At 62.8% G+C, this 22685-nt stretch overlaps 3 protein-coding genes across 11 annotated transcripts in view; 1 reads left to right on the forward strand and 2 right to left on the reverse strand.

Annotated features, from left to right (window-relative positions):
* The first annotated feature begins 345 nt into the window (after positions 1 to 345).
* LOC121018849 (tyrosine-protein phosphatase non-receptor type 11-like) lies at positions 346 to 12756 on the forward strand. 3 transcript variants are annotated; one of them, XM_040457905.1, is made up of 15 exons: positions 346 to 418; positions 6086 to 6208; positions 7278 to 7475; positions 8102 to 8288; positions 8371 to 8490; positions 8700 to 8813; positions 8969 to 9065; positions 9320 to 9399; positions 9785 to 9940; positions 10160 to 10291; positions 11028 to 11182; positions 11287 to 11354; positions 11506 to 11654; positions 11763 to 11854; positions 11989 to 12756. In XM_040457905.1, exons 1-15 carry the CDS (start codon positions 405 to 407, stop codon positions 12017 to 12019), a joined length of 1716 nt encoding a protein of 571 aa, XP_040313839.1. In that variant the 5' UTR covers positions 346 to 404; the 3' UTR covers positions 12020 to 12756. The 3 variants fall into 3 exon arrangements, with proteins under 3 accessions (XP_040313839.1, XP_040313848.1, XP_040313851.1); XM_040457914.1 differs by lacking the exon at positions 8700 to 8813; XM_040457917.1 differs by lacking the exon at positions 346 to 418 and having other exon boundaries at positions 5179 to 6208; positions 8130 to 8288; positions 8375 to 8490.
* Positions 12757 to 13497: 741 nt separating this feature from the next.
* On the reverse strand, positions 13498 to 15142 carry RNF223 (ring finger protein 223). Its single transcript, XM_040457971.1, has one exon. It carries the CDS (start codon positions 14810 to 14812, stop codon positions 14051 to 14053), a length of 762 nt encoding a protein of 253 aa, XP_040313905.1. The 5' UTR covers positions 14813 to 15142; the 3' UTR covers positions 13498 to 14050.
* Positions 15143 to 15148: 6 nt separating this feature from the next.
* The window catches only part of CUNH1orf159 (chromosome unknown C1orf159 homolog), a 36422-nt gene continuing 28885 nt past the window's right edge, over positions 15149 to 22685 (reverse strand). Inside the window, exons 10-14 of one of the 7 annotated variants that reach the window (XM_040457933.1) lie at positions 22016 to 22107; positions 21142 to 21380; positions 18727 to 18797; positions 16274 to 16638; positions 15149 to 16006 (exon numbers count right to left, since the gene is read on the reverse strand). In XM_040457933.1, coding sequence (XP_040313867.1) covers positions 21192 to 21380; positions 22016 to 22107 — 281 coding nt within the window. In that variant the 3' untranslated portion in view covers positions 15149 to 16006; positions 16274 to 16638; positions 18727 to 18797; positions 21142 to 21191. Of the gene's footprint in view, positions 16639 to 18726; positions 18798 to 20182; positions 21381 to 22015; positions 22137 to 22685 lie in introns of those variants that run through there. The other 6 variants (XM_040457947.1, XM_040457940.1, XM_040457926.1 and 3 more) reach the window with 6 other exon arrangements.

Consider the following 22685-nt stretch of genomic DNA (forward strand, 5'->3'; position numbering starts at 1 on the left):
ACATCCCCCCTCCCCCCCATTAAGGAGGCAAGGCAGGAAAGGTCTGCGGGTTCTGGGACACGCGGGGGGCCGGGACTGATCCGCTGTCGCAGAGCGGCGGAGGCGGCTGGCCAGGCTGGGGGCCACTCGGACCCCTGCCGCCCGGCTCCCTCGTCCTCCGAGCCCGGGACTCCCGCGTGAATCCCCTGGTTCTGAAGTTGGGCGCCGTCGAAAACTTTTGCTTTTATCCCAACTTCTCCCAAGCGCGGAGAGACGTGTGGGCGTGGCGCCTTTAAGGAAGCTCTGGGACTGGGCTCCGAGTGGGCGGGGCTCAGCGGGGGCGGGGCTCCTGGGGGCGGGGCCTTCTTGAAGAGGCCCGAGGGCGCGGCCGCCTGGACCCGCCAAGCGCCCAGCGTGGAGCAGACATGGCCTCGCGCAGGTGAGCCAGGGCCGCTAGGTGGCTTGACGCCGCGACCCCTGGAGATGTGCTTCGGGTCCGACGGGCACCGACGGGTTAGCGGTGACATGTCCCCAGGCCTGATCTCCTGGCGCAGCCTCTCTCCACTGCCAGGCCCTTGAGGCTGGGCCTCACCCAGGCAAATGAAAGGACTCTTTCTTAATGGGAGGTGAGGGGCTGGGCCTGGGTGAAGGTCAGAGGTACCCTAACTCTAGGGAACAGAGCATGCCCTGCAGGTGGTGGGTAACAGTCGTTGGAGCCTAGAATGGGCGGCAGGTGTAGACCCTGCCCAGCTCCTGGCTCTGTTTGGGCCATCGGAGCTGTTTTCTGCCAGGTGGGGGCTACCTCTTCCTTCCCCGGGCCTGAAACCCAGGGCAGTAGCACTGAGGGGTCCTGCAGGGTCTAGTTTCCCCTGCTCTAGACTCGGTCCCTTGACCCTGCCTCACTGTAAGGACCAGCTCCCCCTGGACAGGCTCGTCTTTGCTCTAGACCCTCCTGGGGCCGGGTTTAGGGGGCAACCTTCGCAGAAGGGATTCGAGAGCCTAAGCGGCCGCAGGTCAAGCCAGCTTCCTGCCTCCGTGGAGAGGGAAAATGGGAAATGTGACAGGAACTGGGCACTTCCTGCCCTTTCTGCTGGATCCCTGCTATCTGGATGTGTGCGCACACGCATGTGAGCTCAGACTCTAGCGTGCATGTGGATGTGAGTGGGGGGTCATACAGGTGTGAAACACATATCACTAGGGGCTGGGTGAGGCCAGAGGTCACAGGAGGGGTCGTGCTAGGACGCTGCGTGACTCCCTAGATCAATGAGGGGCTGGACAAGGTCTGGGCTTCAGGGTCCAAGGGTATCTCTCTGCCTGAGCAAGATCCTTAGCCCAAGGCGGACGCCACTGCCTCCCCACAGTTCCCACCAGCAGTGCCTCAGTGATGAGGGTCCCGGGATCCCTATGAGGGATGTGGTTAGGAAGCAGCCAGGCACAGAGGCCTCCATCAAGGTCATAGGCTCAGCAGTAGTGGAAATCGGAACTTGTCAGCTCCAAAGCTCTGTGATAATAGCCCAAATTGAGGGAGGAGGAGGTTTTGAGGTCTGGTTGGAATGACCTCTCAGACTCACCTCAGCCTCACTCTTAATTGTTCTCCAGGCAAGTTCTGGTGCTCAGAGAAGGCCCCGTCTGTGTCACATGCCTGTGACCTTGCTCCAGCCTGGGAAAGCCCCGAGTAGGGCTCTGCCCGCCCTTGCCAACCCCTGTCTGCCCCACCCTGTGGCGACCATCTGGATTGTCACTCCTCTGGCCCCTGGGCCCCTTACACACCCCTGTCAGGCCTGGGCAGGTCTGACTAAAACCCAAGTAAGATCTATCCCCCTGTGCCCAACTCCACCTCGTGTCCCCTTCCAGTCACCCTCTGGCTTGTGAGCCAATGGGCACCTCTGTCAGCTCTGCTCACTCAGGGGCCTCTAGTGCTGTGGGGCAGAACTGGGTGCAGGTACATTGGTACTGATGCCTGGGAGGGGGCTGGATCCTACAGTGGGGTGGGGGGCCTGCTACACCCCTCAGGCTTACCCTCTGTTCCAGGAGTTGGAGAAGAAGGTGCATCTCTGGTTAATTTAGTTCTATATAGACAGGGTGGACCTTGGTTCAGTTTCCTCTTGGACCAGAAGGGTCAGGGTCTGCAGATGGGGCGCTGGGAGCAGGGAGAAGGAGAAGGATTATTGGCTGTGCTCTGGGGTCCTGAGGCCTGCAATTCTAACCCAGAATCCTTCTCCACTGGCCTGTGTATTCCCCACCATCACAACAGCATCTGCCCTGCAGGAGTGTCCAGCCGCCGTATCGTGTGTGTAGGCGTGTTGACGGGCTGTTTGTGTGCCTTCCAGGGTTCCAAGGTTGGAGCAAGGCCGCACAGGGAGCCAGACCAGCCAGTGCCCTGTCTGGGTTCAGGCTGATCCATTGGGTGACACGGGCTGTCCCTGGACTCCAGAGCACTGACGGGGCTCAGCTGGGCCTTGAGGAGTCCGAGCCATTAGACCTGTTGGGAGTGCAGTATGCCTTGCTCACCCTGCTTGCCCCCCTTCCCTGGGCCTGCAAGGACATGTCACCAGGGCAGAGCTGAGTCACTGACCCATCACAGAGCAGGGAGCGCTTTGGCACAGAGGTGACCCTGGGCCCTGGCACAGAGAGGGTATGGGACTCGGAGGTGGGGACCTGTAGCCTCCCCACCTCCCCCTCCCCCTCAGCCAGGGGCAGCAAGCCTCCTGGCCTCCCGGGCGCCAGCTCCACCTCGAGGCTTGGTTGGGGGGATGTGAGGCCCCTGCCTCAGCCTGGGATTCTGGAGGGCGGTGGTGTGAGTGGCTGCAACCTCTCAGGACGCCCCACCCCTGGAGATTTCCACCTGATATACCCAGCGGCAGTTTGTGGGGAGGAGAGGGCAGTGGAAAGTATGACTGAGAGTCCCTGGAAGGACAACAAGGTACCCTGCACCCCTCTCTGTGGCTTTGACTTTGGGCCTCCACCCTCCACCCCTGTCCCCACACTCTGGGCATTGCCCATCTTGGACTGGAATCTGAGGCTGCTGTGGCCAGGGGGAGGGGGCATCTGGGCACAGGATGTGGTTCAGCAGAGTAGGTGGCCCAGGGTGGAGGGGTGGTTGGAAGCTTTCTCCTGGGTTCGGGTCCCCCCCCGCCTCCACAGCATCTCATCACGGGTCCAGCGACAGCACAAAGCCATTGCCCTCTTCCTGGTGGCCTCGCCCACTCTCCTGTGATGGGCTCTGGAGGTCACCATGTGGCATCTCCTCTTCTAGGAAGCCTTCCCTGGCAGCCTCACCTGCTGGACCACTTGACCAAAAATTGCCCCCAGGTCTGGCTCCCCTACCAACCCATGTCAGGGAGAACTCAAAACGCTATGCTCAGAATGCGCTCAGGAAGTGCCTGGACAGCAGTAACCCCCATTCCCCAGGGAGAGTGAAAACAGGAGTGTTGCTCAGGCTGGGTGGCCCCAGGCAGGCCACCTGAGCTCCCAGGCCTCTCTGAACCAACAGATGGACCCTGGGGAGCCATCAAGGTCAGAACTGAGCCTGCCCTCAGTGAAGACAAGGCTGACACAAAAGTGTGGAGGTGCCCGTGGGCTGTTAACAGGTGTCCTGTGTAGAAGGGAGGACAGCGGTGGGGGCTGCAGTAAAATGCAGAGACGGTGAGCCGTGCCCAGCAGGGGTGGTTGGTTCTGGGAGCGTTTGGAAGGTAGGACAAGAGGGCTCTGGGGAAGAGAGCACAGAGGGGCTGCGGGTTGGTGACCAGAGCTGTGAGGGGTGGCGGCTCCCTTCACTGAGTGAGGACCATGTAAAAGAACAGGGGCTTGTGGGCATGGCCAGGAGTTTTCAGTTTTGCAAATGTTAAGGTAGAAATGTTGCTACGCTTCCAAGTAGAGATGCCGAGGGGAGAAGTACCTATGAGCCCAGGTGGGGCTGGAGGTGTAGAAGGCGCACGGATGTGTAGGCACACGCAGGGCACAGGTGGGGAGCTCTGACATTGACAGGTCAAAGAGGAGGGCCCAGCAAAGGGTCCTGGCCAGGTGAGGCAGAAAAGCAGGGGGGAGCGGAGAACACGTTTCTAGAAGGAGGCAGGGTGCCTGTGTCAGTCAAATGCTGCTGAGGACTGAGGCCCGACCACAGGTCCCCGAGCCCGATGGGCACCCTCAGTGCTGAGGTCTCAGTAGGGCTGGAGGGCAAACAGGTCTGTGGGGACTCAGGCAAGGGCGGACAGTGGAGAGCAGCACAGAGCAAGGGAAGTATCTCCTACCACTGTCAATGGTCTCTGGAGCCACACGTGGCCCTCAGCAGTGAACTGTGGCCGTGTGACTGAGGAACCAGGTCTTGACTTTGCTGAATTTTCCTTCATTTACATTCACATTTCAGCGTGCTGTAGGCTGCTGTGCTGGGCACGCCCGTGCAAACTGTGCACACAGACAGCTCCTTGGAGGCGTCAGGGCAGGCCCTGAAGGCAGGAGTGAAAGGAAGCCTGATGGACGAGAAGAGCCCGGAGCAGAAGGGTCCTGCAGCTTTAGGCACATGGTCTAATTTCCATTGTAGAAAAGCCTCCACAGGGCGGGACCATCGTTGCTCCTGTTGTTGGGTCAGATCTAAACCCGGGCCAGAAATTCCTGCCGTAACAGGGAAGCAAAAGCTATGAGGGCAAAGAACACAGCAGCTCTGACCCTGGACATGGGCTTATGCACAGCCCTGAGCGAGGGCCCTCCTGGCCTGTCCCCCACTTCATGGCAGAGGCTGTGAAGGAGGACAGTCCCGGGAGGCAGGGCGGGGGGCAGAGGTGGGGTCCCTCTCAGCCTACACTCCCCCCTCACCTCTAGTCCTTTACCAACACCTGCCTCAGTCTGTATCGGGCCCCACGGTTGGCAGAAGGAAGACAGCTCCTGACCTGACCTGCAGCTGCCCAGGCCCTTCTCTCAAGTGAAGCCCATCCATCCACCCATGCCCCCACCATCCATTTACGTATTCATTCACTTCTTTTTTTTTTTAATTTTTTACAATGTGTATTTATTTTTGAGAGACCGAGCACGAGTGGGGGAGGGGCAGAGAGAGGGAGACACAGAATCCGAAACAGCCTCCAGGTTCTGAGCTGTCGGCACAGAGCCCGACGCAGGGCTCGAACTCATGAACCGAGCCATGAGATTGTGACTTGAGCCGAAGTCAGACGCTCAACCGACCGAGCCACCCAGGCGCCCCACGTATTCATTCACTTCTTAATTCAAGTGCAGTCACTAATACCCAGGCACTGTTTTCGCCCCTGGGATACAGCACTGCACAGAACAGTTCCTGCCCTTTGGAGCTTAAATCCTTAAGTGGGAGATAGACAGTAAACCAATAAATATATCAGGTGTCAGAAGGTGACAAAAACTGTGAAGAAAGATAAAGCAGAATAAAATAAAGGATGAGAAATGAGAGGAGTCCTCAGCCATATGGATGTGGGCCAAGGGAGCAGAGAACAGCTAGTATAAAGGCCCTGTGGTCAATGACCTCACGTGAGTGAGGAGCTAGGGCTGGGAGAGGGGTCAGGGCGGAAGGTAGACCTGAGCCTGTGCTTTTGTTCTGGGGCGGGGGACAAGGGTGGCTGGGAGGGCTGACTAAGCGACTAACACATTATGGCGCGGTTCCTGGGGCTGCGGCCGGTGCCCCTTGGGAGAACGTGGTAGCCAACACCACACCGGAAGGGGTGGAGCGAACAGGGTCTGTCGATGGGCTCTGAGGGCAGGAAGGAAGCCCTGGGTGACACTGGAGCACCCAAGTGCCTTTGGCCTAGCTGGGATGCCCTGGCAAGGCTGGAGGGACCAGACGCAGAGTTTGAGGCGAGGCTCCTAATGGTAGCTGTGTGCAGGTGCTGGAGGGTGTCTGTTCCACCCTGCCCCAGCTGCAGGGGTCTGCCCAGTTGTGTCCCTAGGACCCCATAGCCCCACCTCCTTCCACACAGGCCTCAGGCCCTGTGGTCATTACCCATGCGGGTTTCGAGCAGGGGGGCCAAAACAGGCACCATGGGTGGAGGTTGAATGTGGGCCGGGATTTTGGGGGGCGGGGGAGGGGGCCGGAGTGTTAGTGTCACCCCAGCTGTCTGGGATCACCAACTTGTGGTCCTCGTGCCAGGTGGTTTCACCCCAACATCAGTGGAGTTGAAGCAGAGAGGCTGCTCCTGTCCAGGGGCCAGCACGGGAGCTTCCTGGCAAGACCCAGCAAGAGCTGCCCAGGGGCCTTCACGCTGTCTGTCAGGTGGGTGAAGGTGGGTGGGTGCTCCGGCCAGGTGTGAACGGGCCCGAGGCTCCAGGAGCCTCAGCCGTCTGAACACGCTCAGCTGGGGGACAGGTGGGGATCAGTCTCCCTCTCTTCCCAGAGGGGTGTTGGGCATCATCCTGGGCAGTAAGGATCCCTGCTGGGGGCTGGACATCCAAGAATCCGGGTCTTGTCGGGGGGTGGGAGCCAACGGTTTGGCAAGGGGTGGGTAGAAGTCTGGCATTCCTGACCAGATGGCTTCTGAGCAGGAGGGAGTCATTTAGAAGGGCCCGGTGAGGTAGAGAGTTGTCAGGACCTCCCTCCTGCCCTCCGAGGGGCCTGGCGTGCTGGACAGGGGCCTCGGTGGCCCTGATTATGATCCCGTGTCCTGGGGATGCTCGCAAATGCTGCCCACAGGGGGTCTGGCTGGAGGCCATGAAAGGGCCACTGCGTAGGGAGGAGGAATGGGAAAGGGCTGCAACCAGCAGAGTGGTGATCAGGGCGGAGGGGGGGGGGGCTTCCAGAGGCCTCTAGATCTTTCCAGTTTCTCTGCTAAAACTGAGGCAGCAGGCGTCATGATGCCAGCCCTCAGGATGGACTTCCTCCACCTGGGAGAGACCGAGGTTCTCCCTCCAGGGGCTTCCCTGATAGCATCACATGCTGTGACCCTGGGGAAGCCATCTTGAGGGCCCTGTCCCCAGTCAGCTGGAGCCCCTAGGCAGGTGGTCTGGGGTGAGGCAGAGCCCCTTGCGGAGGGCTGCTTTAGCATCTGCCTCCAGGCCAAGGGAGAATCAGGCCTATGGTCTGCAAGCCCAGTCCTGACTGCACGGTGGGGAGGAGGCAGCGGGGGTGGGGTGTCCACCCCCCATGGTGGGGCCCCCACCCTAGCTGGACACGGAGGGGCCTGTCCTTGGCTGTTCCTGATGGAGGAAGAGCACACAGGCAGAGATGTCTGGGCTGGAAAAGCTCAGGGACTGTTCTGGAAACTGAGGGCGGTGATGGGAAGAAGGGGGTTGTGGGGACAGACCCCCCCCCCCCACAGCAGTGATTGGTGCGCCCACCCTTCCAGGCGCCATGATGAGGTGACACACATCAAGATCCAAAACACGGGCGACTACTATGGCCTCTACGGAGGGGAGAAGTTTGCGACGCTGGCCGAGCTGGTGCAGCACCACACAGGCCAGCACGGGGGGCTGCTCCGCGAGCGTAGCGGGGCCCCCGTCGAGCTCCGGCACCCACTGGGCTGCCGGGACCCCACATCTGAGCGGTGAGCGGCAGGCATCTGCATGTTTGTGAACGTGTGCATGTCCGAGGGGCGCGGGGTGTGCTGGGCATGGCCCCCGGGCGTCCTCTGCCCTCCACGGCTCAGGCTCAGGCTTGGGCACAGCTGCAGCAAAGTTGAGGGAGTGTCCCCTGGGGTTCTGGGCACTCGCTGCAGGGGTGGGAGTGTACAGCAGGAGCCCTGTAGCCAGTCTTGTACCTTCCCTCTGGCTGGTGACTCACGTGGGCAGTTTTCTCCAGCCTGTTTCCCTGCCTGCCCTGCTGAGGCCTGAAGAGGCTGCATCTGCCAGGGAGGGGGCATGGAGCGGGTCTGGGAAGGTGGCCCTGCCCCTCCTTGCTGGGGACCAGGCTGCCACCTGGTGGCCACCCTGGGCCCCGCAGAGCCCACCTGTCTTGACTCCTGCCTTCTCCTGGGTAGGGTGAGAGTCAGAGAGCTGGGCAGGGCAGGTGTACTGCCGGGGCCCTTGAAGTCTGAGTGGGTCTGTCTGTCTGTCCCTGTGTCTGTGTCCTGGCTTGGAGCCTTCTGGCTGCAGGTGGGTCCGTGTCCCCTCACCTGGCCAGGCCATGGCCTCCAGTCTCACCTGCACTCCTTCCCACCTCCACCTGGGCCAGGTGGTACCATGGGCACCTGTCTGGACAGGAGGCCGAGCAGCTGCTGATGGCAAAAGGACATCCAGGCACCTTCCTGGTGCGGGAGAGTCGGAGCAAACCCGGGGACTTCGTGCTGTCGGTGCTCACGCAGCCGCTGGACAAGGCAGACCGCCGGCCGCGGGTCACACACATCATGATCCGCTTCCAGGTGGGAGGTGGCAGCAGGGGTGAGGTAGGGCTGTGGCTCTGGAGGCGGGCAGCGGCCGGGCCCCTCAATGCTGCCCCTACAGCCAGACGGCACGTATGACGTGGGAGGTGGGGAACGGTTCGACACCCTCAGAGACCTGGTGGAGTGCTACAAGAAGAACCCCATGGTGGAGAAGTCGGGGGTCGTGGTGCACCTCAAGCAGGTACGCCCCAAGGCACATGACCCTTAGGATCCGGAGCGAGCTGCACCCCTGGGGTGGGAGGGCCCCAGGGGCAGTGGTGCCCAGGAAAAAGGATGCTAGCCAGTGCCGAGGGCAGGGTGGCCAATCTGGGGCCAGAGCAGCCGCCCCTGGGGGGCGCTGTGGGGTCTGCTGGACCCTGCTAAGCCTGGACGCAGGCCTCTCCGTGCCAGCCCCTCAAGGCCACGAGGATCAATGCCGCAAGCATCGAGAGCCGAGTACAGGAGCTCACCGGGGCCACTGACGCCGGCGAGAAGGCCAAGCAGGGCTTCTGGGAGGAGTTTGAGGTGCCCGCCCCTCTCCCCACCGCCCACTCTCCCACAGACTCCCATCCTTTGGTGCTGGGGTGAGGGCCAGCAGAGGGGAGGTAGGTCAGTCACTGAAGGCTCTGGGGGAGGGTGGGGCAGCAGGCTGAAGCTTCTGCCCCCGCCCCCCCGCCCAGATGCTGCAGCAGCAGGAATGCCAGCTCCTGTATCCCCGGAAGGAGGGACAGCGGCTGGAGAACAAAGCCAAGAATCGCTACAAGAACATCCTTCCATGTGAGGGCCAGGGGCGGGGGCTTCGTTGGGGGCCAGAGCTCCATCCACTCCATGTGGGGCCCATCTGGCAAGGAGGGGCCCTGGGGAGGTTGAGGCCGGATGTCACTTCCCACCACCGGTGTGACTTTTTCCTTCTTGCACATTCAGGGCTCCTTCCTCCCTCCTCCTGCTCACCATGGGGTCAGCAGGCAAGGAGGCAGGTGGGTCCATCCCCCCCCCCCACGGAGACCCGAGCAGTATCTTCCCCTTCCCAGTTGATACCACCCGTGTCACCCTGCATGACGTGGACGACAGCGTGCCTGGAGCCAACTACATCAACGCCAACTACATCAGGGTGGGTGTGCGAGAGACAGGTGTGTGTGGCCGGCTGTGTGCATAGTCTTGCGTGGATCGGACAGACATCTTGAGCCACGTGTGGACACACCAGTCACCCCATCCCCCTATTATGAACCTGGAGCTCTTTCTGGCGGGCCCAGGAACGACCCATGGACCCTGACAGGACAGTAGACGTTGTTGGAGAGGGACTGTGGTGGTTTCCAAGGAGTCCTCAGAGTGGGCTGGACTAAATATTGGTCCTAAGCTCCTCCCTCACCTAGGGCAGGAGGGGCTGTGTGTGAGCCACCTGCTGCTACTTTGCACATCGTTTGCATAGACTTGCATCGTCCTCTGGCCCTTTACATCCTGGAAACTGCAGACACCTGGCCCCCATCCCCTTACAGAGTGATCCAGAAGAGAAGCCAGGCCATGGACAGGGCAAGGTATACATCGCTACCCAGGGCTGTCTGCAGACCACAGTGGCGGCCTTCTGGGCGATGGTGCACCAGGAGAACACACGTGTCATTGTCATGGCCACAAGGGAGGTGGAGCGAGGCCGGGTATGAGCTCGGGTTTGACAGCCCTGTCCCCACCACGTGTTCGTGTGGTGGCTGGCCCAGCCTCTCTTCTCCTGCAGCCTTTGGGAAGCTGGGGGGAGCGGCGGACGACTCTGGAAAGCCCCTGCGGATGCATGTGCATGCATGAGTCCCCACAGGGCACAGGGGCAAGGGCGCAGGTGGCCTTCCAGCACAGCTGATGCAATGCACCCTCCCTCCCAGAACAAATGTTTCCGATATTGGCCAGAGCTGCATGGCCGCCAAGAACATGGCCGTGTGTGTGTCTGCAACTTGGCTGAGTACCAGGCCCAGGGCTACTGTGTGCGGGAACTGCAGGTGTGGCGGCCAGATCAGGTGAGCCTAGAGGGCCACAAGATATGCAGGGCCAGGGTCACAGTGGTCAGGAAGTCCCCAGGTCTGCGCTGGGGGTGAGCCCTGTGCTGGGAGAGAAAACCCACCCACCCACCCACGTGGCTCCATCCAAGCCCATTGGCCTTGGGGGTATTCATATCCCTCAACCCAGTGGGCACAGTCCTGGCCTGGGCTCTACTGGGCAGCGTTCACAGGCAGGCCACAATCTCAACCTTAGGCCGCTGGTCCCAGGTGCCCGACTCCAGGGTGGCCTCACACCCACGCCGCCTCGCCCTCCCCAGGCTTTCCCTGCGCCAACTGAGCAGGTTCAGTGCCCTTCATATGCCCGTGGTACCCTATTTTCGTGTCAGGCACAGATCCCTTCCCATGGCCCACCCCGTCCCTTATGTCTAACCATCCCTTTGGTTCTTCCCAAACGGAGGTCGTTGTCCCTGAAACCTGCTCCCTCACCCCATCACACCCTCTTCCTTCCCCTAGGGGCCTGAGCCACCTGGGGCCATCTGAGGGCCCCCGCGCCCTGAATTCCCTATTTCCCTCCCAAGCCTTTCTGCTCAGCCTTGACCCTGCTGGTCACTCCTTATGGCAGTCCCCGCCTCCTCCCAGCTCATGCCCTGGGGGTGCGGAGGTCACAGCAGTGCCACTCTGACCCTGTGGCCCGGCCCCACCTGGGAACTGCTCATTCTGGCCTGGCTGGCACTCACCAGCCCGCCCTGCCCAGGGGGAGCCACCGCGCACAGTGAAGCACTACCAGTACTTCAGCTGGCCAGACCACGGGGTCCCGGCCGAGCCGGCCGGCGTCCTCGACTTCCTGGACCAAGTGAACAGGGCACAGAGCAGCATGCCAGGGGCCGGACCCATGGTGGTGCATTGCAGGTGCGACCGGGGATGGGGTGGGCGGGCAACGCAGGTGCAACCCGAGGCGGGGCCGCGGCCTTCTCCCCTAAACTCTTCCCAGGCCTCCTGGTCCGTCCCCACAGCGCCGGCATCGGACGCACTGGCACCATCATCGTGATTGACATCCTGGTGGACATCATCCGCAGGCAGGGTGAGCCGCGAGGCCCCCTCCCGCAGGCCAGCCCCTCCTATCTAGGCCCTCTCCTCCCGGCTACCCCGCCTCCCCGGCGCCGGCCCCGCCCCCCGTCTACCCCGCCGCCCCGCCCCCCGGCCCGTTCCGCCCTGAGCGCGCTCGTGCCCAGGTCTGGACTGCGACATCGATGTGCCCAAGACGATCCAGCTGGTGCGACGGCAGCGCTCGGGGATGGTGCAGACCGAGGCGCAGTACAAGTTCGTGTACCTGGCGCTGCAGCGGTACATCCAGGACGAGCAGCTGCGTCTGCGCGGGCAGGTGGGGGCGGGGCCGGGCTGGGGCGGGGCCTGCGCCGACCGCACCCCGGTGACCGGCGGGTGTCCCCCCCACCCCACCCTCACCCCGACCCCCCCCCTCCCGCGCCAGCCGCCAGAAGAGCACGACCATCTGAACGCGGGCCTCGCGTCGGCAGACCCGGGCCGCAGCCCTGGGCCCGCGTCGTCCCGGGCACCGGCGGCGTGAGTGGGGCCGTCAGGGCGCGGGCCCGGGTCGCGGGGTGGGGGCGGGACGGCGTCGTCTCCGGGAGTGGGCAGGCCGTGGGGGGACGGGATCCCGCGCGCCTGCGCCGGCCGAACCCTCTCTCCGCCCGCAGGACCCCAGAGGGCCCCGGCGGCGGCGTGTAGAGAAGCTGCGGGGCCTCGGGCGGTGACGGTCTTCGCGTGCGCCGCCCCCCCACCCCCCAGGGCCTGGAGCCGCGGCTGGAGGCGGGAGCCAGCAAGACGCACTCCTCAAAAGACTGTGCTCAGCACTGTACAGCCCGGAGCTTGTCCCTGAGTGCTGGGGGAGGGGTCCCGGAACCCTCAGACCCTCCCTGGCCTGGGCCTGGATGCCTAGAAATGGGGAGGGTCACTCGGGAGCCCCGAGTGCCCCTGCCCTTTCTGGGGCTCCCAGGTGAGGGAAGAGGGGGAAGCAGGGCTTCAGGGCGGTGGTTCGTCGCTCACCGGGGGGCCACCAGTCACCACCCGCACAGCACAGTGACCAGTGCGACCCCACGTGTGCCACGTTTGAGTGTCGGCCTGTATGTGTGACGTGAGTCACCGACGAGCAAGTGGCCAGTCTGCTTGACGGGACTGTAGCCGTTGGCGTTGTGCCTAGCTCCCCTGTACCCCAACCACCCCCCTTCAGAGCTGGTCTTCAGCCCGACCCACAGCACAGGTTACATGTGGAAAATGCTTCATCAGGGAATGTGTGAGATGCCCGTGTGAGTGCGTGTGCGACGTCACGTGCCTGGCGTGGGTCTCACGTGTGGACTGGTGTGTGTGACGGGTGTGATGTCGCCCGCACGCAGTCTGTGGCCACACCCTCCCATCTCGGAAGGCCCTGTGGCTTTGTGGGATCCTCAATAAAATGCCTCGTTCTCGGTTCCGCGTCTTCGTTGGGGTCTGGGGCCCAGCTTCTCGAGGGTCTCCCTGAGCACCCTCCCTATCCCAGGCCGGCCAGAAACCCCGCTGGTTGGAACAGGAAGTCCTGGGCTTTGGGGCGAGGGGTGAGGAGTCTGAGGCCTGGCGAGCCGGAACGAGCCTGGCCTCTCTTCACCGTGCTAACTGGCGGTGTGGGATTCCTGGGGCCGACAGCAGGAGCGGATCCGGGCGGCCTCCCGCCCATCCCTCCAGCCGCCGCACCTTGCGGCTTCACCAGCCAGGCCGGGCCCAGGGAGGGTCTGTGAGAGATCTTCAGGGACACACTGGTGGTCACTTGTGCTTCTGTACACCCTTAGGCCTTGGTTCCCAGGAGCTCAGTCCTGGGGTTCTACGACTTCTTGGGGTGCCACCTGCTGTGTCCATAGTGGGGGGGCTCTGAACCACGCCAGGGCCCCGCCCCACTCTGGCCCAGCTGCTCCAGCCCCTCCCCATCTTCCTGGGGGAGCCTCAAAGTTCTAGGGGAAGGGCAGGACTGCGCCAACCCATCCACAGCCCAGGGAACAGGAGTTGGACACCCTAGAACTTGGGGTCTATCTGCCCTGGGGGCTGCTGGGAGTTCAATCCGGTGGGGGTGTCCGCTTGGCTTAAAGCTCTCTGAGGCAGGGGCAGACCCGGCTCTTCTGGGAGGGAGAGGCTCGGTGGTGCAGGGAGGAGGGCTTACAGGGTGAGGACCCCTTACCAAATGTGGATACAAAATAATTTATTTAAAAATGTACAGTTTAGGAGAGGGGGGTGGGCACCGGGGGACCCGGCCTCTTGCTGCTGCCCTCTGTCCCCCTGGTCGCCACCCCCCCCCGCCCTCCCCACTTCCCGCACAATGGAGGGGCCAGCCCTGCCTGGGGAAGGGGCCATGGGTGAAATGTGAAAATAAAGATGGCGAGTCCCCTCCCTTCTCAGCCAAGGGCTCCCACTGCAGGCGGTTCACAGCGTAGAGGGAGGGACCTGACCAAGGCCGTCTCTCCTGGACCCGGGTCTCCATCTGCACCCTGGGAAAGAGGAAGGTGGGCTCTGGGATCCGTGGGAGACTGTGATTCTTGGAGTCTTCGGGGACCCTTTTATTCATGCCGTCGGGACCCAGCACCACAGAGTGCAAGGAAGGTGAGTCGAATGGGAAATGGGGTCCTCAGAGATGTTGGGGCTCCTCCAGGGGACCAACTCCCAAGAGCTGCTGCACCTGTGACCCAGCGGGGGGCAAGGGACCCACGCGGGCAGCTGGGGCAGGGGTGGCTGACCCTAGTTGTCAGCCAGGGGCCCAGAAGAGAAAGCGGTGGCCGTGGCCGTGGCCGTGGCCGCGGAGGGCTGAGGAAGGCAGTGCAAGTTCCCAGTCTTGAGCGCGCACTGCACGGGCCAGAGCACCACACAGGAGAGCACCAGCAGCAGGGCTGTGACCAGCGCCACCCGCCTCCAGTTCCTGCAGCGGGCCCAGCAGCGGGCCAGGCGGCCCCGCTGGTGCGCGGGGTCTGGAGTGGGTGTGGGTGCGGCGGGCTGGGCAGGCTTGCTCAGGCCCACGTCCACACACACGAAGCCAGGCTCGGGAAGGCCCGGCGCGGAGGGCGGTGGGCGACAGCACAGCTTCGTGCCCTCCAGCCACACGGGCTCCTCCCGCCGCAGGTGCGCCGGCATCCTGGCCTGCAGCTGGCGGCTGGTGCGCAGCGCGGGGGCCCCGGCGGCAGGCACAGCCGTAGGCTGCCGGCAGAATGGGCAGGGCACGGCCTCGCTGCCCGGCTGGCCGGTTGGCTGGGCGGCCGCCAGCCGTGCCAGGCACTCCAGGCAGAAGACGTGTGTGCAGGAGAGCTCCTTCGGCGTCTTGAAGAGGTTGTCGTAGCCCGAGAAGCAGATGGAGCATTCCAGCGGGGAGGCCGCCTTCTCCGAGCTCGGGGTGCCGGGGGACCTGGGGCTGCTGGCTGAGCTGGGGGACCCGGGCACCGTGGCTGCAGGGCTTGTCCGACCGGGGGCCAGCATGGCCGTATGCCACACCTGCTGGCCTGACGACATGCCTCCGAGCTGTGGGACGAACGGAGTGCGCTGTGAGTGACCACAGGCTGCCCCTTCCCTGCACAGTCTGCTGCTTTTCACCCTGTGTCTCTCTCACCCACACCGGCCCCAGAGATCCCTGCTAGGCTCTCTCTAGAAAGGCCCCATACCCAAGTCAAGGTCTTCCTGTTCAAGTTGTAATCCTGCCCTCCCCCACATGCCGAGTCAGGGGTGAGCATCTGCGGGTGGGGGTGCTCCAGGTCTGACCGGCCCACGGATGGCCTGGCCACGGAGTCCGTGCGCGCAAGGGCATCGTGCTGACTGCTTAGCGGACGCCACCTACGGGGCCTGTCCTACCTGGCTGTGCCATCTGGGCAGAAATAAAGTTGATGACAATGGCCCACAATCGTTACTATTGACATCTGGGCTCTGCCACACTGGGCCCAGGTCACGTAACACAAGAGCCACGGTATAAAAAAGGCACCTTAGAAGGTGGAGTGACTCAGCCAGGGTCACCTGGCCAAGAGGTCGGCAGGGCCTGGGCTCTCGCTGGAAGAGTGTGACTCTGGGTCAGACGAGATGGGTTTGAACATGGATCCCGACACGGGGATCTGATTTGTTGGTACACATCCAGTTTTCGGGCAGGTGCGTGAGGGCAGGGTGCCAGGCCCAACTGGGTGAGAGTCCGGACTCGGTCTAGGCTCCAGGATGAGCTGGTAGGCTATGGGAAGTCAAGCAGGGCCGGCCGCACAGGGGTGGGGGCCGGCGTCCTAAGGATGGTTCGTTTCCCAGCCTTGCCCGAACCGGTAGGGCCAGCATGTCCGGCTGTGACGAGGGCTTTCTGCTGGCCCTCGGGGCCTGGAAATGCACCTCAGCCCGGGAGCCAGAGGTGGAGGAGCCCCAGCCATCCTCCAGGATAACCCGGCCCCCTGCAGGGTCCCGTAGGCACACAGCTGCCACCCTCCTGACCCTCCTGACTCCCCATTTCCACAGCAGACCGGGCCTCTGTTCACCGGGGAGGACTCAGGTGACCTGCCTGCTGCCCAGGGCCCTGCCTGGAGGAGGAAAGGCAAGGAGGACAGTGGACAGACCCCATGGAGCTCAGAAGGAATCCCCCCCGCCCCCAAACGTGACCCCTGACCCTGACTTGCTGGTTAATCCAGGTGGACCAGCGGAATGACTCCGTGGTGATGTGTCCTGAAGGTTTGGGTGTTGCTGCATGATGACCGTGACCACCGTGAATCATGGTGAGGTCACCGTGATGTCACGAGTGCTCCCAGCATTGCAACATGAAATGTCACCACATTTTGGGGACGGCAGCAGCCTCGGCATGGCCTGGGAGGGGACCGCGGGCTAACCTCTTCCAGGCCAGCGTGCCCCCACATGATCAGTTCCTTGGCACTGAGGTCCCGGCCCTCCTCAGAGGCACCCCACCCTGAGCCTGTACCAGTGAGGGGTGAGTGCCAGCCGAGCTGGCCTTACCTGGTGGCCGGGGTTCAGCAAGGGCTGGGCATGATCCTCTTGGCTGGGCCACGGCCAGGCCCTGAGCCCTCCTGCCCAGCAGGGCCGGCCCGTGCTCCACCTGGCAGGCGTCCCCCTACGGAAGAGGCTGCCAGCAGCTGTCCTGGTGGCACCGGTCTGGCAAGCGTGCCCTCTTCTCTATCCCAGGCAGGTGGGGCTCGGGGGAGCGTGTGTGCTCTTCCAGATGCAGAGCACCGTCTGAGCAGGTGTGAGTTCTCTGGGTGTGGACTCCTGGCAGGTGTATTTATACACTCGAGGTCATGCAGGCCAGGGGCGTGGCCTGGGGCCTCCGGGATTGGCTGGCCTCCTGTCCTCACCCTGGCAGGCTGGGCAGCGGCGGGCAGGAAGTCAGAGGTGAGAGATCAGAGTCTGGGGTGAGGCTGGGGGTCGGCGTAGGCCTCCATGGTCGGGCCGGATGCCTGGGTAAAACCTCCCCCCGCAGCAGGCCCTGGGATACTGGAGGAGCCGGTCCAGAAACCGATCCACCCACTAGCCCTGTTTAAGGCCCTGGTGCACCTGAGCTACTAGGTGGGCCTCCCAGGAGGGCCTCTCCGAGGAGCCCCCCACCCCCAATCTCAGCCTCGCTCGTCACCCCCCACCTCATCCACACTGCCCACTTACATGCGTGTGCCACCCCAACGTACACACCCACGAGGGAACTTCCTGCTCTGGGTCCAGGGAGTGGGGCGAGAGGTCGGGGCTGGGCACCCCCGGGGTGGAGTCAGGGCAAGGACAAGTGAGGGATCAGACTGGCCATAGGACTTGTTTTGGGTGAGTGTCTGCTGGGGACACCCTCAGTTACACACAAGGGCAGGGATATTGGAGCACAAGGAAGCCCGGACACAGCCAGGAGGCCTGGAGATCTTCCTGGGGGGAGGGGTAATGGCTTCAGCCAGTGTGGGGTCCTCGCAGAGCCCAGGGCCAGCCCACGCAGAGGCCTGGGGCTAAGGCAGGGGGGCTGAATGGAGGGCCTGGGGGCCTGGGTGGAGGACGTGGGGGGCTGAAGCCCAGCCAGTGGTATGGCTTGTGCCCCTCACAGCCATGTCGCAGCTGCTCTGACAGTGGGAAACCAGAGACCCCGCTCGTTCACAGAGGTGTGCTGGCTGGCCAGGGGAGGGGGAGCTCAGCCAGGGGTAGGGACCCAGAGAGGGGGTGGAAATTCAGAGGGCTGGGGGCTCAATGTGGGGAGCTACTGTGTGGGCCTGGCCCAGCGTCTGCGTGACAGGGTGCTGGTTCCCAAGGGGACCGTGACTCAGGGCCACATGCTGCCTCCAGGAAGTGCCCTCTGTCTCTCTGCTCTGAGAACACCCTCCTGAGGGCTTCTGGGAATATTCAAGCTCTGAGATCATTTGAGCTCCTCAGTGGACAAGTCAGTGCCCAGAGGCAAAGGGAAGACCCGAGGAATGTGCCATCTGGGGCGGTGGCCAGGCCTGACTGCACGGGAGCAGGGTCCAGACCCTGGCACTGGGATCTCGGCAGCTCAGGACCTGGCTGACCCAGCTGGTACCCACACCCCTGCTCATATTCCACCCAGCGATGGGCAGCTGTGCTGCGTGGATGCGGGGCCACACGCGCTCTCTGTGTAAGGGGGTATATGAGTGCCAACAGGCCAACCTGGCTGTGTTTGAGCACAAATGTGTCCCTCGGGTGCAGGTGCACACACACACACACGTGCAGGGAGCATGGCTTTCAGTGTGTGACCCCACAGGCCTGGGACTCGCTGTACTGAGGAGAAGACAAGGTCCCTAATGAGCACCTCACCCCTGTCCATCTGTGGCTTTTGAGATGTGGGGTTCCCCAGACACCTAGGAGTCCTGGGCTGGACACAGACGTTGTCCTTGGCCAGATGAGCAGGGAGGACTGTACCCCAAGGGCCACCTCAGCTATGGGCCCGCCCCCCCAGGACTGGGACAGAATAGGCTTCAAACCCCAAGTGCTGTCAAGGACACACACAATGGCCGCTGCACGAAGAGGCCCTTCAGGGCTCATCTGGGGCCCAGGTGGCCTGGGGTGTGAGGGCTGAGCTCCCAACCCTACCTGCCCAGTGTTGGCTGATCTGTCAACTGCTCTGCTGCCCCATCCCTACCAGCTAGGGACAGTGATACGGGAGAGACTCTGGGACACATCCGGGCTGTGATTCTGACATGGGCAGAGAACGGGCCCTGGGCTCTGGATGGGCTCAGCACTGCCCTGTGGGCGTGAGGAAACCCTGCCAGGATGTCCGGTGGACTCAACCAGTCCTGTCCCTCTCATGCCCAGCATGGAGAACCGGGTCCCCTAAGGTCAATCGGCCAGCCCTCCCCTATCATGCTGCGGCCAACTCCTTCTGGGGTCTTGTGCCCAGGCTCCTGGCCAGGACCTCTGCACTCACATTACCTCCTTGCGCCCCACTCGGTCCTGCTCTGTGCACCCACCTCCTAATGCTGCTGGAGTGCTTCCTCTTGCTGGCCTCTGACTCTTCCGGCTTTCAGTGATTCTCCTAGTGCTGAGTGAACGAATGAATGAATGAGCTGCCAGCTATGACCCGGGGACCGTGCCAACTGCTCACCGCCCACACCATGCTCACCTCCCAGGGTGAGGGGGATCTCCAAAGCAATTGACATGTGGGGGGTCAGGAGGTGACAGGTACCCCACCTGCCTTTGGCCTGAGTGATGACCCCATAAATCGGCCTCATTTTGGCTTCTTACACGAGAGCTGGGATCCAGGGAAGGGCTGGCTGCGGCTGGAGCTCAGGATGGACATGGGAGTGGCTGGCAGGGCCCCACTGGGGATGCCTTGACTCTGCCAGCTAACCTGCCCCCAGCTCAGGTGCCCCCATACCCTATGGCACCCGCTCACTCACAAGCTTTCTAGCCTGAATGCCCATTAGGGTCATGGAACTGGTCCAGTGACCACACTCCCCACTGGGGCCTAGAGAACAGTGGCACGCAGGCCCCGGGGTGTCCAGTGGCAGAATCTTGCCTCTGCAGCTCCTGGAAATCTGTGGTCTCAGGCTTGGGGGCGGGGGCTCAGCTGGCGTGGCTGAGGGCCACAGAGGCCAAGCCACCCAGGCCTTGAATGTCAGGGGAAGGTCATCCTGAGTGTAGGAGCCAGAGGGGTTGCAGGGTGAAATACAGACTTTGCTGCCAGGGATGGGGCAAAGCTGGGGCTGGGGGCTGGGGGGGGGGGGAGGACTCGGAGATGTTAGAATGGCCCCAGGTTTCCAGTTTGCAGCTTAGGGTGGAGGAAATAGAGAAGGCTGCCGGAGGTGGGGTTGGGGGCATCTGTGCCCAGCCTGGGCCTTCAGGGCCTGACTGGCTGTACCTGCTGTCCTGGTTGAATATGGCTCTTCATTTCCTGTTTTGTCCCCAGATTAGCAGCAAGGGTTTGGTGCAAATGTGGGAACGGGGACGAGCGAGTGTCTTCGCACGTCTGCCTCCCTCCCCACAAGGATCCACAGGATGGGACGCCCCCCCCCACCCCCGACCTCGGGGGCCACAGAAACCAAGGGAGTCTGGACGGTCCTGCACGTTCTCCCCTGGCTCTCAGCCTCCCAGCCTCTGATCGGCACAGATGGGCAGCGGAGTGTCGCCTCACTTCCCCGTGGTCCCTGAAGCTGGGGGGGGGGGACCCTGAGCCTGGTCTCCCCATCTCCTTCTGGGTCCCCTTCTCCTCACACCAAGGGGAGAGAGAAAAGAACAACAGTGCCCACAGGGACAGGTCACCATTCCTGGAGAAGTGAAGGAGTCCACATCAGCCTGGCTGGGGGCCCGCCGTGGGGGACTTGGCTTTCTCGGCGCCCCTAGGTCTCCCCCACAGGGGGGCAGGTGGGGCCAGGCCACAGCGGGGCCTCACCCTTACTGAGGAACAGAGGACCCTTGGCGCAGTGAGGATGGGGAAAGCCCTGAATAGTTTATTGACACTGATTTTGAGCTGCTGCGCCCCGCTCAGTGCTGGGCCCGTCGCGGGTTCAAGTCTCGAACGAGCTCGTACCCATAAACTGTAGACGCGTGGGCCACGTGTCACGGTGCAGAAGGGCACAGCAGCTGAGCACACGGGCCCTGCCTCGGGACCCTGGGATGTAGACCAGGTGCTGAAGGAGCCATCATTCTCGACTGAGAATCTGGGAAGGACAGTGCCGAGCCCAGCGCGTGGGAGGTAGCCACAATCGCTCCTTTCTCCTCGGGAACCCCTTTCTGTGTGCAAGCAGCCAGGGACAGCACGGCCCTCCACAGGTCCATCCAGACCAGGCTACCCAGGCAGCAGTCACAGGTAAATGTGACCCTGGGTGGACACGTCCCTCAGGGGGCCTGGCCTTGGCCTCCAGAGCTTTCAGGTCAGTCCCTGGGTGGACAAGTCCCTGCAGCACGTGGGCCCCGTGTGGGGAGCAGGTGATGAGCAGGAGACAGAGAGGACAGCAGGGCCCCTCCGCCTTTGCTGCTTCAAACTGACAGAAGTCAGTAGCAAACCAAGAAACTCGCCTCTGCAGCTCCTGGAAATCTGTGGTTTGGGGCTGGGGGTGAGGGGGCGGGGCTCTTGGCTACAGGATGGCCCTGTAGGCGCCTCAGCCTTGGAGGGACCAGTTCTCATGCCCCACCTCCCCTGGTCCGGACACCGTCCGGGCGGGGAGGCCAGGAGGCCGACTGGCCTGGTGGTGCGGGGGATGTCTGCCCGCTGTGGGCTCTGATAGGCAGGGTGGCCGAGCTCCCGGCTTTGCCAAGCACGGAGAAGCCCAGCAGTCCTTGTCTCTCCTGAGGGGCCCAGACCCCACATGGCCACGCTCTGGAGCCCGCCTCAGGGGCGCCTCCCCCTCCATTACACTGAGCAGCTGTGGGGTGGGAAGAAGCACCTTCCAGCAGCTGGGCGGGTTCCAACTGGGCATCTGTCGCTGGGAGACGGTCAAGCTGAGCCAGGGGCCGTGTCCAGACCTGCCCTCTGTGTGCTGGGCTCTCTCCGAGGCGGTGTGCAGAGTTGTGGGTGGGTCCCCGGGTCAGACGTTGCTGACCCGGGCCTCCACCGAGGAGATGGCAGTGGGGCCTGTGTCCCTGTCCAAAGGCCGCTCGCGTCTGACATAGCGCGGCTTCCGCACTGAAACAGGGTCAGAAACGGGCAGGGTCAGAGGGGGGCCTGGGACAGGAGGAATGGCCCCCGGTGTCGGCTCTCAGCACAGCTCACAGGAGTGGGGTGTGGCCGCAGCCGAGGGGGAGGGAATCCCACTGAGCTCCAGCTTGTGAGCGGAGTGGCCGCAGCTGAGGGGAGACTCTGTGACGAACGCTCCGCTCATTTGGGACACTCGGTGCCCCTGCACCCCAAGCACCTTGGCCTGGATGAGCACCTTGCTCTCCCGAAACACAGAGGCCAACAGGTCCCATGGGGCACAATAGGACTGGATGGTGTCCCCCCAAATGTGTCCATGTCCGGAGCCCCAGAACCTGCAGATGTGACCTTACTTGGAAAAAGGTATTTGCAGATGTGATTGAGGGTCTTGAGATGAGATCCTCCTGGATTATCTGGTGGGCCCTAAATCCGATGGCCAGCATCCTCACAAGAGGGAGGCAGAGAGAGGAGACCCAGGAGAAGTCACGTGAAGATGGGGGACAGAGGCTGGAGTGCTGTGGCCACCAGCCCAGGGACTGGAGCCACCAGAGGCCGGAGGAGGCAGGGCAGACCCTCCCCTGGAGACTCGGGAAGGAGTGCCCCCACCCCCCACCTTGATTTCTGACCTCTGGCCTCCTGAGCTGGGACGAGTGCATTTCTGTCGCTTCAAGCCCCGCAGTTGCAGTTCGCGGGCATTTATTATGACGGCCCCAGGGTGCTAATGCAAGGAACTTACATTCAAGATGCCTGTAGATGGTACTGCTTTAGAGACATCACAGACAAGCGTTGTATGGGGCAGGGAGGAGCTAGCCTTGACCAAGTAACTTCTTTGTGCCCAAAGAAGAGGGACACCCACCCTGTCCCCACTCCAGACTTGTGCACAGAGGTAAGAACAAGACTGGGAAGGCCAGGAGACTTGCTGCATGGCCTGTGGCTGTGTGACCATGGGCCAGTCACTTAACCTCTCTGTGGTCATGGCGTCATCTATAACAGGGTTCATATGTGTACCTACTCCCGGAATCATCCAAGGTGGGGCACACCCGACCCAGTAAAACTGAAGTGCCAGCCACCCGGAGGCGCCAGCCTGCTCCCCGCACCTACCGCCCAGCTAGAGCTGGGACTTGGGGAGGGCCAAGCAAAGGCTTCCGGGGATGGCCCCAGGCCCTCTGCTGGGTATTCTCCTTCTCTCCCGACAGACTCAGCATGTCAGGAACGAAAGGAAAAGGTACAAGAGCTGCAGTCGACCATAGGGGAACCCGGTGTCCCGTGGCTGACGACGGGGGAACCCGGTGTCCC

Source organism: Herpailurus yagouaroundi, unplaced genomic scaffold (assembly GCF_014898765.1).
Source record: "Herpailurus yagouaroundi ecotype Mexico unplaced genomic scaffold, PumYag 77, whole genome shotgun sequence".
NCBI lineage: Eukaryota > Metazoa > Chordata > Mammalia > Carnivora > Felidae > Herpailurus > Herpailurus yagouaroundi.